Below are 14,913 nucleotides of genomic sequence, written 5' to 3' on the forward strand. Positions count from 1 at the left end.
TTATATTTATTGTAGACCTATCCAGATTGAAACAGACCAACCATTAGTCAAAATCTTGAGAAAGCCAATGTATTCAGCTCCAGCCCGACTGCAACGTATGATGCTGAGATTGCATAAATGTAATTCAGTCTTGTCTACAAGAGGGGCAAACTTCTTTATCTTGCTGATATGTTGTCCAGATTGCCCAGAAATGCTGCATAACACCATGAAAATGAGAGCCTTGATTTTGAAGTCAAGGAAGTGAGAAATGTTTCTTCCACACATCTTGAGCTGAGAGGTCACACAGCCACAGATCCAGCTTTACAAAAGCTCAACCACTTTATCAATCAAAGATGACCGTCAAAGCAATCAAGTTTACTTCAAGAAATGCAGCCTTATTTTCCATACAGAGGTGAGATTTTGGCTGACAGAAGTATGATTGTGAAAAATCCAAAAGAAATTGTTCCAAAGTCTTTGCAGCCAGAGTACATTACTGTCTTATGTTGTGGTCACCTAGGAACAGAATCTACCAAAGGAAGGGCCAGAGAACTACTATTTTCACCTTCTGTGCCACAAGACATTGAGAGAGCACTTTCATCTTGTTCAGTGTATAATAGTACAAAGCCACATCAACAGAAGGAACCATATCAGCTTAACCAAATTCCAGAACTGCCTTGGTCGACAGTAGCCACCTATGAGTAGAATGGTCAGCATTGTTTGGTGTTAGACTCTTATTCCAGTTGGTTTGAGATTGACCTACTTCCCAACTTCGCATCCAGTACAGTCATTCCTAAGATGAAGCGTCATTTTGCTGTTCGTGGTAGTATGCACAAAGTTTTGACAGTGGCACGCAATTTACAAGCCAACAGTTCAAAAGGTTTGCTGAAGAATGGGATTTTACTTGTGTCACTAGTAATCCAGACTACCCGTAGTCAAATGATTTGGCAGAACTCGCAGTGCAAAGTGCAAAATAGTTACTTGAGAAGTCAAAATGAGATGATAATGATGTTTTCCTGAATCTCTTGAGTCTTTGAAATATTCTTTGAGATAGACATCTTGGTTCACCTCCTCAGAGACTTCTTTTGAGACAAACCAGGGCCACATTATCAGTCGGTAGTCAATTGCTGGATTCATGTGTCAAGAACAACAGATCAGTAAGAGCCAGTCTGTTGAAGCACCTATCCCAGAAGTCCTACTACAATAAGACCAGTAAACTGCTCAATCCATTACAAGAGGGAGAAGTGGTAAGGCTCCAGATGTCCAGTGGTTATGATCAGATTGGTGTCTTGAAGTCTTGAAGAATATTGGTCCTCACCCAAGATCGTACATTGGGGAATCAGAAGCATTTGAGACTGGTGTCCGAGCCTATATCACAGCAGATAGCCTGTGAGAAAGACACTCCATCTCAGAGCGAGTTGTCTGGTGTTCCATTTCCAGAGGACATTCTTGTCCCTATGACAAATCCATAAGTTCCTGATACGAGTTGTGCACCACAGACTTTCCATGTGGCTAAATTTGGTCCCAACTGTTACGAGATATTGTCGAATCTCTAAACCCTGCAGCAGATATGAAATAACTTGGACATAAACATTGTGTTTGGTTTCTAATGTATATAGAAATGCATGTCTAACTTTGTAAGTGTATAAATACTGAGCACTTGTGAGCCTGACTGCCATTTTGTAGTTAGCTGTTGAGGTGTAAGCGTGTATGTATGTATGTAAGCTCTGTCTGTAAACTAGTTCATACATATTTAATGATGCTGCTATCCATTCTGATGTTTGTATGTATTAAAGCATTAGAACAAAACCTAAGCCGCCTTGTTTTATGCATCCAAGATGAACGAGCAACAATGCCTTTGAGTAATTTTGTTTTAGTTTGTTGGTTTACACTTTTGCAGGGTTTTTCAGCCTTTGTTTGGTATCCTTTAAAATAGCTTGACACACTGACTATGGAAATTAGGCCTGATGCCGATGCAAATTAGTTGCTCTTATGCCTACAGCTTAAAAATTAGAGATGAAAACAGTCTGAAAGGACATACTGTTATTCAAGGGGAACTGCACACTGTTTCATACAATACAGCTTGGAGGTGGAAGCATTAGATAAGTGCATGGATCTTGTCAGTGGTATATGTGCTTAGAGCCCCGTGGTGCATACCTTCTGACAGTATCATTTTTCAATTGTATTAATTATGCAAGTGTCTTGACTGCAGACAAAGCCATATCATGCACAGCCCTTGTACACCAGTGCACTCTTGATTATGAATGTGCTAGTGTTTCTTTGTGTGGTATTTTGGTTACCACAATTTTCTTAGTAAATTAGTTTTATTTTTCAGCTTGTGCTTCATTTGAAGAAAGAGTTGTAGGATATGCTTTGCCATCATAATGTTTTTTTTTTTTTGCTTTTATTTACTTGAGTTTGTTTATTATGCAGAAATCAGTGCACAGGTTCATATTCGTTATGTGTTGTATCTTACACTCTACATAGTTTGTATGTGTTTAGCCACTTGCAAGAGGAGCTGTTTTCTTTTTGCTTGAATCTGTTCCTATTAAGGCAGCTCATTTGTAAAGGGCCCAACAAATGAACCCTTAAAGCAAAATTTTGCAAGTTTTTTGCTAGTTGTCCCCAATGTACATAAATCTGGAAGTATTTATTCCAGTCTGTTACTACATTATACCTACTTTAGTTTAATATATCGCCATTTGGCCTGACACTCTTTCCTAGATATTTCAAAGTTTCAGCTGTTATGTGTTATACCACCTGGTATGCAGCAAGCCAGCTAACAGTAATTAGGTATTTTATACCAGCTATTCCATGTACTGCTGCTTGAGGTTTTCCTCAGATCTTTCTGTCCTCCTTACTTCTCACTGCTGTTTCAGCAGTCCTTCCAAGTCGCTGATATATTTATACTGACACTGACATCCAAGAGGAGAAAATTTTGTTTGAGAATTCAGTTTGTCTAGCACTCGTGTAATCCATTTGTTCACCTTGTCCCTCTGTAACCATTAAGGACCCCATCTTTTTTGTTCATTCTTTCTTAATTCACTCTGTCTCATAACACTTGAAGGTGGAGTTGAGATAGAGTTTAAATCCATAATCCATCTTGCATTTTTGTAATGCTGCTTACCCCCTCCCCAAAGTTGACCATAAGGCATGTACATCTCAGATGCTTAATTCTACACATGTTCTGTTTTAACTCATTCCCTTCATTACAACTCTTTTGAGTTTTGTACCTTTAACTCCCAGTGGGTGTGGCTTGAGCCTTTAATAAAATGAAGCTTTCACCTTACAGTTCTAACAAATGCTCACTGACAGAGCTTCTAATATCAATGCAATTGTATTTGTCTTCATGTATGCTTCAAGATAAAATAGTCTGATACCTTGTATGTAGCATGGTTTTGGAAATATTAATGCAAATATGAACAAGCAAGATGACACCTAGAGGCACAGTAGGAGGTAGCAGCAGAAACAACTAGAGTTGCACTCAGTTGTAATGAGTTAAGCTGCAGAGTGCGCTGTGCAGTCTGTGCAGCTTAACTCATTACAGCTGCAGAGTGTGGTGTGCACCGTTTTTGTTCTCCATGCATCTTGTGTATAGGAGCTGCATGTCTGGATTTTCTTCTGCATGGTGCTCCTGTCTTGAGATTCTGTTGACCTTCCTAGGGATGGGATAGCTTTCATCAGATGCTGTTCATGCTCTTCCAGTCCTCGGTATACTAGTCAGACTTAGGTTTTTCTGGTTGTATTCACGGCAAAAACTCCTGTACAGTGGAGCTGACCCTTGAGTAATGTGCATTTTAACCTGTTTATTGCATAATAGTAACCAGTGACATAAGCTTGTAGTACTGTTTGGCTCAATTTCTCGTTATTTCATTTAGTGGAAGGGAAATGAGAATAAAAACAGATCTGATGTCAGTTTTCATTCTATCCTCAACCGATGGATTTAGATCAGAACCCTCGGATCCAACTCTGCCATTGCTAAAGCTCGTGGCAGCCAAAAACTCTTGAGATTCTCCCTTACCCACAATGCACCAACCCCAGTTACCTCGGATCATATTTGCCACATTCAGCCATAGATGCGTTTTCCAACACTCCTGAGCGGTATTGAGATAAGTTTGTGATAGTTTGGTTTATTACCTTAATTCTGTTTCTGTATTTAGATTAAGTATTCCCCTTACCTTTCGCACTCCTATTTGCATCTGTTCTAATTCCCATATTTTCTGTTCTTTCTTGTACTTTGCATACTTCTTGATACTATTGCTAGTATCCTTTCTATAGTACAAGGTTTTATGTAGTTTTCTGATACCATTGTTATTACTGCCTTTTATTTTCCTGGTCTTGTTTAATAAAAAAAAAAAAAAAAAAATGTAGTAGAAATGGTAGTGCATACTTTATCCTTGTTGACCAGCTTTGGTGTTAGTATGGCAGGTAAAGCTCCAGAAGGCTTCAAAAAATGTGCTGTGTTTCGGCATAAGCTCTCTTCTCAGATGCCCACACTTTGTGTCTACTGTTTAGGCCGCTTCACTTGCAAGAAAATTGCTCTGTTTGCCATGGGTTCAACCTCAGTTCTTTGGTTGAGTGCAAAAACAAATTGATTTTACAGGGCCTTTTGCCATCATCTTTTAGAGAGGCTATATGTGGAGATAAATCTCCAGGAACCAAAACAAAGTCAAAATGATCTAAGTCCTTGTCTCCAAAGCTGCCTCCTTCTGCTTTGGAATCTTCAATGAAAAGGTTTTTTAAAGATCCGATTTCACCCTCTGATCTGAAGAAGCAGAAAATGTCTGATAAAACTCCTTCGGATCCAAAGAAACGAACATTAACTGATCTGACCTTCTCAGATCCGACACAGTCCAAGTCACATCTGACTGTTGCAAGCCCATTAACTCCTATTATCTTACCAAGGACTCTGTATTCACCTTCGGTGGATCCAGAACCCTCTAGGGTACCTTCCCCATTTCTGGACAAACCCAGATCCCCTTCGGTGCTTTCCACTCGTTCTTCTAGAAGTTTCACAGAGGAAGATGTGGAAAGAGTGTAATGATTCTCTCTGCTTAGGGGCGGATGGATGTTCCTTTGACTCCTATCCCCCCAGGTCAGGAGGTCCATTTTTTTGCTACACCCACAATGCAAATTCCTCCTCTGACTTCTTCAGCTGTCTGAGTCACTGTATCCTAGCCATCTAGATCCATCTGACTTGGATCCGAGAATTGGTTTATCATCCTCAGATCCAAAACTTTCTCTGAGTGCTCAGATCCTGTTGGACCTAGAGAAGCTGTCAGATCTGAGGTGTTGGTCAACTCTGAAGCTTTTGGAGCTGCTTCTGAGCCTCTGCACTGGGTAGCTCAGCTTCGGCTTCCACCTCAGTGATTTTGCCCTCCAAGAGGGGAAGGCTGCTGTCCAAAAGCTGTTCTTTTTGGATCCAAGGTCTTCTCTTTCTCCAGGGAAATCTACCTTCGAGGCTGTGATACTTTTTTTTCTATTCTTCATCAGAACGGATGGATCCTTACCCTCGGATCTTAAATCTGCAACCTTCATGTCTCTGCACTATGAGTCTTAACAAGTCTTTCCACAGAGACAGCCAGTGCCAAGATCCCAGGCTTCCACACAGGGAATTCTGATACCTCTCCAGAGCATCCCACTAAAAAGGTTCTTAAGAAGACGTACAGGAGGAAGCACCTAGTCTCAACAGAGGAGCCTGTCACAGAAGATACATATTTTGATGAAGGTGAAGGGTCCCCACTGTCACCTCTTGAACATGTTTCATTCAGAGATACCCTAGAAATTCTTAAGTAGAGAGGTGGCTGGATGCCCAGCAATCCTTTGTCCGAAGAGCCAGTATTCTTGGAGGCTATTTGGTACTGGGCCATGTATGTCCTGGGTGACTATGCCCGCCAATGAGCTTATTTTGAGTTCATCTCTCAGTGGGCATGGAAGGAGCCTGACACCATTGAGCCTTTACCTTGGAGACCAGATAAGGTTATGGTACCACCTGTAGACCAGCAGTTTTGGGAAAAAGGGTTGCCCATTGATGCCATGCTTGTAGCAGTGGTGGCCACCAAAAAGTAACATGCCGAGGAGAGTTCCACTGTCTGTACCCCCAACAGGGAGTCTCTGGCGGTGGACACACTCAGAAAGCATGTCTATGCTTCAGTGACCTTCGTGTTAAGGTCACTGAATTATTTGGCACATTTTAGAAGACTTAAGAAGGATTTGATTAAAAAGCTGTTAAATACCCTCTAAGGATCTGTTTTTGAAGAAGTTCAGTCATCTGCGTCTACCCTGCAATCCATTTCTAATTCTTCCTTGAGGGTGATTTTGCATATAGCCAAAGGAACCTCAAGGGCAGTGGGAGCAGGCATTTCCATTAGGAGACTTGCCTGGATGTGCTTATGTGATTTTGCGGAGCCCTTCAAGCCCTCTTTCGTCAATGTTTCCTTTAGGTGAAGGATACACTATCCAGGTGTGAAAAGGGTGGAAAGACCCTGTCTGCTGTTGGCGTAAGTTTTTTTATCCCCTCAAAGATACTTTTCTAGGAATCGATGAGGTGGTTCAGGAAGTCTCTGGGTTCATTCCAGGGTGTATGTGGAAGAACTAACCCCAGAGGCAGAGGAAGGAACTCTAATGGACATTGGCACCCCTGCGGCAGAGGTGACTTGCAAAACCAGGGGTCCAGTGAATCTTTCTTTGACAGACCCTACCAGCACTCCTGAAAGGGGCCTGATTGCCCACCTCTGGAGGCAGTCAAGGGTTGTTTGTCCATGAACCAGGGAGCCTGACTAGACCTAACAAAAGATATTTGGGTACAGAGGATTATTTCCATAGGTTATATAATTCCCTTTTCCCTTCCTCCTGCAAACTCGAGAAAAATCCCCAATATTCCACCCAGTCTGTACAAGCGGCAATCCTAATTTAAAAGCTTCTAGAAGAGAGTCATCCAAGAGGTCCCACCAGACCAGATAGAATCCAGAACTTAAGGTTCTTTTTAGTGCCATAGAAAACAGGGGGCTGGGGAACATTTTTGAATATCATCATCTTAAGTCAATTCAGTGAACCAAGTTTGAGATGGTCATGGTTCAGGTCATTCTCCCATTTTTGGGCAAGGATAACTGGATGTGCTTGATGGACCTTAAGGATGCATACTATCATATAAAGATGATCCAGAAGGTATTTATGCTTCCAGCTGGGAGCCAGTCATTACCAGTTCAAAGTTCTGCCCTTTGGACTCGCCACAGCTCTAGGGTGTTTTGCCAAGTGCATGGCAGTAGTAGCACCTTACTTGAGACTGCAAGGATTCCACGTGTTTCCATTTCTAGACAACTGTCTCATTTCCCCTCCGTCCAGGCATCAACTGATAAGGGCAAGAGATCAGGTTCTCCAGACTTGCTCTCTTTTTGGGGATAACTATTAACTATGAAAAGTCTCAACTAAAACCAACTCAGAGTCTAAAATTCATAGGAGCGATACTCAACATAAAGTCAACCATAGCTTCGCTACTGCCCTCAAGAGTTCAGACCATAAGATCACAGGTTAGAAAGATAAGCTGCAGTACCAAGATTTCAGCCCGTTGGGTCCTTCAGGCTCTGGATTTAATGGCAGTGACAGTAACATTAGTACCTTTAGCTAGATTTTACATGAGAATTCTTAAGTGGATGCGTTAGCCACACAATGGTCAGTACTTTACCAACCCATGTGTTATCAGATATGAATCACTCAGACATGCAAGAGAGATCTCGGGTATTGATTTGATCACACCAGGTTCTACAGGGATGTCCATTTTTTCCCTCCACCCAAGGCCATAGTGACCACAGACACTTCCCAGCTGGGGTGGGGGGCATTTTCTGGAGAAAACTGTCCAAGGTATTTGGTCCCCCACAGAAGCCAACATGCATGTCAGCGTCCTAGAGATGAGAGAAGCGCCTTCCCAGATGGTCTCCCTGTGGGGATGATTGCAGTTCAAACAGACATGTCAGTAGTTTGGTACATCACCAAACAAGGAGAGACCAGATCTTACCTCTTGTGTCGAGAAGTTATCAGAAGGTGGCAATGGGCAATCTCATCCAAATGATTTTGCATAATGCATATTCTGGGGAAATCCAATGTGATAGCAGACAAACTGAGCAAGTGACTCAAGAATGTCACGGAAATGGTTTTCCGTCAATGGGACCAGCCTTGTTGCAGTCTTTTTGCTTCCCCTCTAAACAACAAATGCAGCAGCTACTTTGCTATAATCCCCCCACAGAGGAAATCACTCAGGGATGCTCTACTTCACTATTGGCCCCCTGGTCTACTCTACTCTTTTCCACCCATACTACTAATTCTGAAATTCCTTTGGAAAGCTGCCATGTTGAAAAGCAAAGTCATTCTCATTGCACCTTATTGGTCTCAACAGATTTGGTTCCCCTTCCTTTGGCCTCACTTGCTTCACCAATCTTGGATTCTGGATCCGACTCCAGGCCTCCTGTCATGCCCAACAGGCATGATTCATCCAAACATAACTAACCTCAGGCTGACTGCCTGGCTTCTCCAGTTCCACTAATAGCCACACAACCTATGCTCTCTTAAGCTATTCATCAAGTACTTTTATCATCCCATAAGCCTTCAACCAGAAAGTTCTATTCCAGCAAATGGAAGAGGTTTGTTCACTGGGCTCATCTAAATAATACTGAACTCTTTTCAGCCCCCTTACATAACATTCTTGAAATGTTGTCCCATCTTCTAAAAGAAAGCACTAGTTCATTAACCATTAAAGTTCACTTAGCAACCATATCAAATTTTCACATTGCTTTTGATGGTTTCTGTGTCGCTTCTCATAAATTAGACAAAGCCTTCTTGAAAGGCACACTTCTAAGACCTCCTTTTAGACATCCTGCTCCTCCATGGGACCTAAATCTCATATTGCAGGCTCTTACTAAATCTCCTTTCGAATCAACAGCTGCTTGTGACCTTAAATATCTTTCTTGAAAGACAAGTTTCTTGGTAGCTGTTACCTCTGCCAGGCAAATTTCTGTGATTCAAGCCTTGTCCTCTTAACAACCGTACTTGATTTTTCACAGTGATAGAGTTAGAGTATGGACTAATGCTTCCTTTCTTCTTAAGGTGGTGTCAGAATCTAATATCAATCTGTTGATTTACCAGTATTATTTCCTACATTTACTAACAAGGGTGAATACATATTACATTTATTGGATACCCACAGAGAGAGAATTATGTTTCTGCCTACAATAGAACACAAGACATCAGAAAATCTGACCAGTTGTTTGTTACATTCACAGAAGTAAAATTGGGAAAACCAGTTGCCAAAGTCACTTTATCTAGGAGGCTAACAGACTGAATTTCTTTTGTTTATAACAAATTAGACATTCTTCTACCAAAACTGTTATGAGCTCATTCATCTAGATCCATGGCTTCTTCCTCAGTGTTTCAGTGTAGAATGTCCATGGATGATATATGCACAGCAGTAACTTGGGCTACTCTCCATAGCTTTGTTACTCCTTGCAAATTGGATCTGGTCTCCAGAGGTAGAGCATCGTTTGGCTCAGTGGTGTTCAGGAATATCCTTTCTCGAGTCCACTATGGATATTAGGTAGCTGGGGACTCTGTCCTGTCAGTTGAGGATAGAATGAATATTGACATCATCAGGTAAAAGTTATGCAGTCAACATAATGTTCCAACTGTGTTGGCCATATTCATTTTTCCTCATCTCCCGTCCCACCAACCCCTGTCCTTGAAAACATTTGGAAGAATGAGTGGTTACAGGACATTTATGTCCTTTATATTAAGTTGCAGACAATAGCCTTCTTTATTTCTGAATATCAGTATTTCTTTCTACTAAAGTCAAGGCTCTGAAAGTAGGACGGTCACCGTTCTTCAAGGAAACACCAAGGCAGGTTCAGTAGTTCCGCACCACACAAGACGTTTAATGTAACCCATGCAATATAAGCAATTCCAAGAAAAAAAACTAGATGTTTTTTCTTGGAGTTGTGTATATTGCGTGGTTTACATTAAAAGTCTTGTGTGGTGTGGAACTACTGAACCTGCCTTGGTGTTTCCATGAACGGTGACCCTCCTACTTTCAGTGCCTTGTTGTTTCTTAGTTTATTTTGCACTGAATACTTCATTTCGTGGTTTTCTACTAAAGTCAGCAAGCAAGATCTGAGGTAGTTGGGGTTGGTGCATTGTGGATAAGGGAGAAGCTTGGGAGTTTTTGGTTGCCATGAGCTTTAGCAATGGCATAGTCTGGTTCGGATCCGATTCCTTGGATCAATCAGTTGAGGAAGAATGAAAATGGACAACACAGATGGAATGTTATGGTGCATGCATAACTTAAGAAACATATCCATCAGTATAATCTCTTTTGATTTTCAGATGTTGACATGAAGTCATTTTTATCACTTTATTTATGTATATTTTCTTAATTACTTTAGAGAACTCCAGGTCGGCAGACCAAGCCCTTGAAGGTTCAGGTTATGCATTCTTCTGTTGTGGCACATCAGTGTTTCAGCCTCAGACTGCTGACCTGGCTTAGCCAGGTAATTGGTTATTCAGGTATGTTTTGTTTTTGTTGTTGTTTTTAAGTTAAAACTATGTGGCTTGTTGGAGGGAAATGGATGGCATGGTGTAATGGGCAGTGGGTTTACATTAATAAACTGCTTCTGTATGTTATTGATGCATTGTTACGTCCCCTCTCCAGTGACAATAGGCTTCCAAATCCTCTGCCTATAAGGCCCATTTATAACGTTCATTTATTCCTCATGTGTTTCTTGAGGGAATTAGTGACAGAAGGTCAGATCTATTATGCTTCTAAGGCTTTAACATCCGTGTGCATGCTTCTTGCCATGTTTGTCAGCTGTGTTAAACACTTGCTTTGAGTCCTTCAATACTTTCAATCTTTGATGTAAGCCTAATAATTACAGGGGAGGCTCAAGACCCTTTTCTTTGAGAAGGACATTCATGCTGTCACTCCTTGTTTGTCATCTTTGGGTGGTAACTAAACCCTGCTCTAAGGCATTATGAATGGATAGATTAACTGTATGCTGTTGTGCTTTTTTCATTGTGTCTTATTTAATGAATCACTCCAAGGATAACTTTCTGATGTTAATTTCAGTCTTCGTATTTAAATTTATGTATTTTTAGAGCTCACTCTTGAATCTGGGAATGAAGGCATAGCTGTTAAGTACATATAAATCCCTTACCTTTTTCATGTGGCTGAAGCTCTCTATATATGCCTTTCCTTGCTGGACAAATAGGTGCTTTGATAGTGAAGAAATGCTGATTACGTACCGCAGACTAAACTCTTAGAGAATAAACAAATCTATGTTTTAATGATCGAGATACCTCCGGTTACCCCCTCATGTAATATTAGCACACTGGAAGACATTTTACAATGGATTGCTTTAACTTTAAAATAAATCATTAAGAAGATTGTGTGGGGGGAAAAGATTCACATACCTTTTTACCTATTAATTTGCATGGATTCACACAACTCGTTTCACAATCTACTCTGCTAAAGCAGCAGGTAAGAAAAGCTTTACTGGATTGGTGCTAACAACAAATTTAAACAAATATTGATAAAACGGGTATCTTACCTGATACTGTAATATGACCATCTTACATGTTGTGTACCTAGTACCCACTGTGTAATTTCATTCACTGAAAAAAAAAATCAGTTTTGTTTAAAAATTTTCTAGATCATTGCAGCTGGAGACCCTTGAAATGTTTATCTCTGGATGATGCAGTGTACTTTTTATAGTAATTCTTTCTTACTCATATTAAATTCTGCAGTTCCACTGAGAGAAAAAAATGTAAACCAGCACCATGGTTAACATGTGAAACTAAGAAAACCATACATTTTGGAGACAGTCTCAGGAAACTATGAAAAATGTATCCCACAAAACTGTCAACACTATTTTAAACTCTTAGAAACCTGAAAAAATGATTTTATACACAGTAAGGCAGCCATACATGCAGATATAAAATGCTGACAAAAATTACTCTGCCTAGCCATCAACTGCTTAAGCCACAAAAGCAGTCTCAATCCAACCCAAATCCACAAGAGAGACATTTCAATATTGCATGTAGTGTGAATTCACATGTTGTTACAGCTGCCTCATCATAGACTAAACAACAAACCCTTCAGCATTCAGGCTTATGTGACTCTCATGATACAGGCACATTAACTTGTATCCTGTATTTTTTAACAAAAAAATAAAAAACTTCAAATCTTTCAGACCACCATCACATAAAGGGTAGATAGTCAACTAATTTATGTAATTTTAGCCCCATAGCTGTTTTATCACCTGTCTCAAAAATCCTTGAAAAATGTACTCATAATTTATGAGCTTTCTTGTAAAAATAATCACACCTACATATATAACATGGATTTCATCCCAACCATAGCACTGAAACATTAATGACCTTTCTGTATGAAATAGAAAAATCAAGGTCTACGTGTTGCCTCACTTTTTGTACAGTTATCAAAAACATTTGACACTGTATCAACATCTTTCTACTTAATGAACTTGCTACTTACAGCCTGAGTAACAAACCTTCAACTGGTTTGAAAGGTACAAGTTATCCAAGTAATCATTTACATTTTGTACAATGGCAGAATGTTTTCTCAACATTTCTATGAACTTAAGTTTGTGTCCTCCAAAGGTCAATGAGAAGTCTAGTTCTGTTCAGCATGGAGGATTATGATCAGGTCACCCATCATAACCTGCTTGTGTTCAAGACATGGATACCAGGAAATTCACTTTGAGAGCAAACCTTGAGAGGTGAATTTTCAAGACACATGAACACATATTTTAAAGGTCATGATTGGAGACCTGATCATAATTCTTTGTAGTGCATAAAGCTTTATCTGCTGCATGGTACTGCTAGTTACAGAAAAGAATAAGTAAAAAAGCCTGTGTTTTGCCAGCTTTCAAAGCCATAAACACTTGGCAAATGCTGTCCAAAGACTGTGTAATGCAGTTCCTTATGTTTACACTCACCTTGCCATTCCTGTCAAATGTTCAGAATTTTGAAGAATGTCCAGTGTTTTACTTCATATGTTTGGTCTGTTCTCCTGAAGTATTTGTTTTTTGGACAAACCACTGAGGACTGAAATCACTAAATCATGAGACATTTAAGTTTCAGGCATTGTATCCGAAAGAAAATGCAGGTGAACACACATCCTGTTCTAAGTTTGTAAGAGGCACCTTATCGGTACAGACAGCAGGCAGAAACAAATCTGATTTTGTGTTTTGCTGGTCAGTACTAGCAGATTTGACTGGGTAGCACAAGACCTGACGTTGGCAAGTTAATCAGGAGCTGCTTAATGTTTGGTAAGGTAGAGGTTCACACTGTAATAGTGCTTAACTGATATGTCTTTTTCCGAATATCTGAGCAAAGTCACCATGCTCCATACACTGCATATTTGTTAGTAGATGTACAAAGCTACTGGAAGCATAGTGCTAATAAAGCATGTAGCTGACTGTACACGGATATCATTTGCTGCAGCATTTAATATGCTGCAGACACACACACTTGCTGTATGAAGTAAACCCTTATCTTGAGATCTGTCTGTAGTCTACACAGTTCAAACCTTACTCCTCCAATCCCTGTTCTATGCAACAGGAATGTTGCCCATCCTTCCAAAAATGGTATTAAAAAAAAACCTTTAAACCACCTACAATAAAATTATCAAATCTCCAAATATAAGACTCCAACAAGAATCCATCGCTGTATAGTTCTGAATATGTGAGGCTGGTTTAAGTCAACAGTCTGTCAGTTAAAATAGCATGCACATTTTTATATTCCTAAGTGTCCAGTTAACACAAACCTAGGTGGGAACTGTGACCCCATCAAGACACCCCTGATCCATCAGTCACGCCAACTCCTTGTACTACAGTCAATGAATTACTTTGATTTATTACATGCTACACTGCCAAGCTCTGGAACAGAAGCCTAATGGCAATGCATTCAGAATCCAATCCTAATGTATTCCGGTCCAAAATAAGAGAACATCACCTAACTAAATGGCATTGTCATTGTGTCACTGATAGTTCATTTTTTTTTTTTATTTAATTTATTCAACATTTGTTGACTGGGGAAGTCCGACTAGGTTCCACAGAGCCTGTTTTCAGCGGAGGCCGGGGAGAAATGCTCCAGATGCATGCCTTTGGAATGTGGGAGGAAACTGGAGTACCCGGATTAAACCCACGCGAACACAGGGAGAACATGCAAACTCCACACAGAAGGCACCCCAGCCGAGAATAGAACCGGAGAACCTCTTGCTTTGAGGCGACAATGTTAACTGCTGCACCAGTGTGCCGCCCAACATACGACAACAATGACAATTGTAATACATAGAAATTAAAGTAGTGCTTAGTAACGCAGTCTACACTTTTATGGACTCATTTTATTATTCTGATTCAGTACTTACTACTTGGTGCTGCTTTTAATTGTTAAATTTCCTTTTTCTTCTCCTTCACCTCTATCATACGGAGCTCTAACCATATGCATACTACTTATGCATTTGGTCTTTGTACTGTTGTTTATATGCTGCTTTCATTCTGCTGCCTTCAGTGATTATCCAGTTTACACTTGCGTGCGTTGACTCAAAAAATGCTGTATATATGAGATTTATTATACTGATTGATTCCTGTGTAGAGTTTCTGTAAATTATATCAGTTAGTATAATTTTCTTTTACTTTATCAGCTTACTATTGTATGTAGAGAGCATTTCTCCTCAGGCTTCCACTGAAAAGGGGCTTTAGCCCATTTAACAAATTGAAATGCATGACTGAATGAATAAATAGACATGATTCTGTTTTTGTTCACACCCTTGTGCACTCTGTCTCTCTCTCAGATCTCTAGACTTTCTCCAACCCCCAAGTTTCAACCTCTCCTACTTTATCCTGTAAATAGAAATAAATCTTATATATATTTGTA

General features: G+C 40.1%; 1 protein-coding gene across 3 annotated transcripts in view; it reads left to right on the forward strand.

The window, feature by feature from the left end:
• Window positions 1–14,913, forward strand: part of UBR2 (ubiquitin protein ligase E3 component n-recognin 2) — a 5,196,118-nt gene that overhangs the window by 693,971 nt on the left and 4,487,234 nt on the right. For all 3 annotated transcript variants that reach the window (XM_044061864.1, XM_044061881.1, XM_044061872.1), the window contains exon 8: window positions 10,404–10,524. In XM_044061864.1, the coding sequence (XP_043917799.1) occupies window positions 10,404–10,524 (121 nt within the window). The remainder of the gene's footprint in view (window positions 1–10,403; window positions 10,525–14,913) is intronic.

Source organism: Protopterus annectens, chromosome 1.part0 (genome assembly GCF_019279795.1).
Source record: "Protopterus annectens isolate FY-2018-M chromosome 1.part0, PAN1.0, whole genome shotgun sequence".
NCBI lineage: Eukaryota > Metazoa > Chordata > Ceratodontiformes > Protopteridae > Protopterus > Protopterus annectens.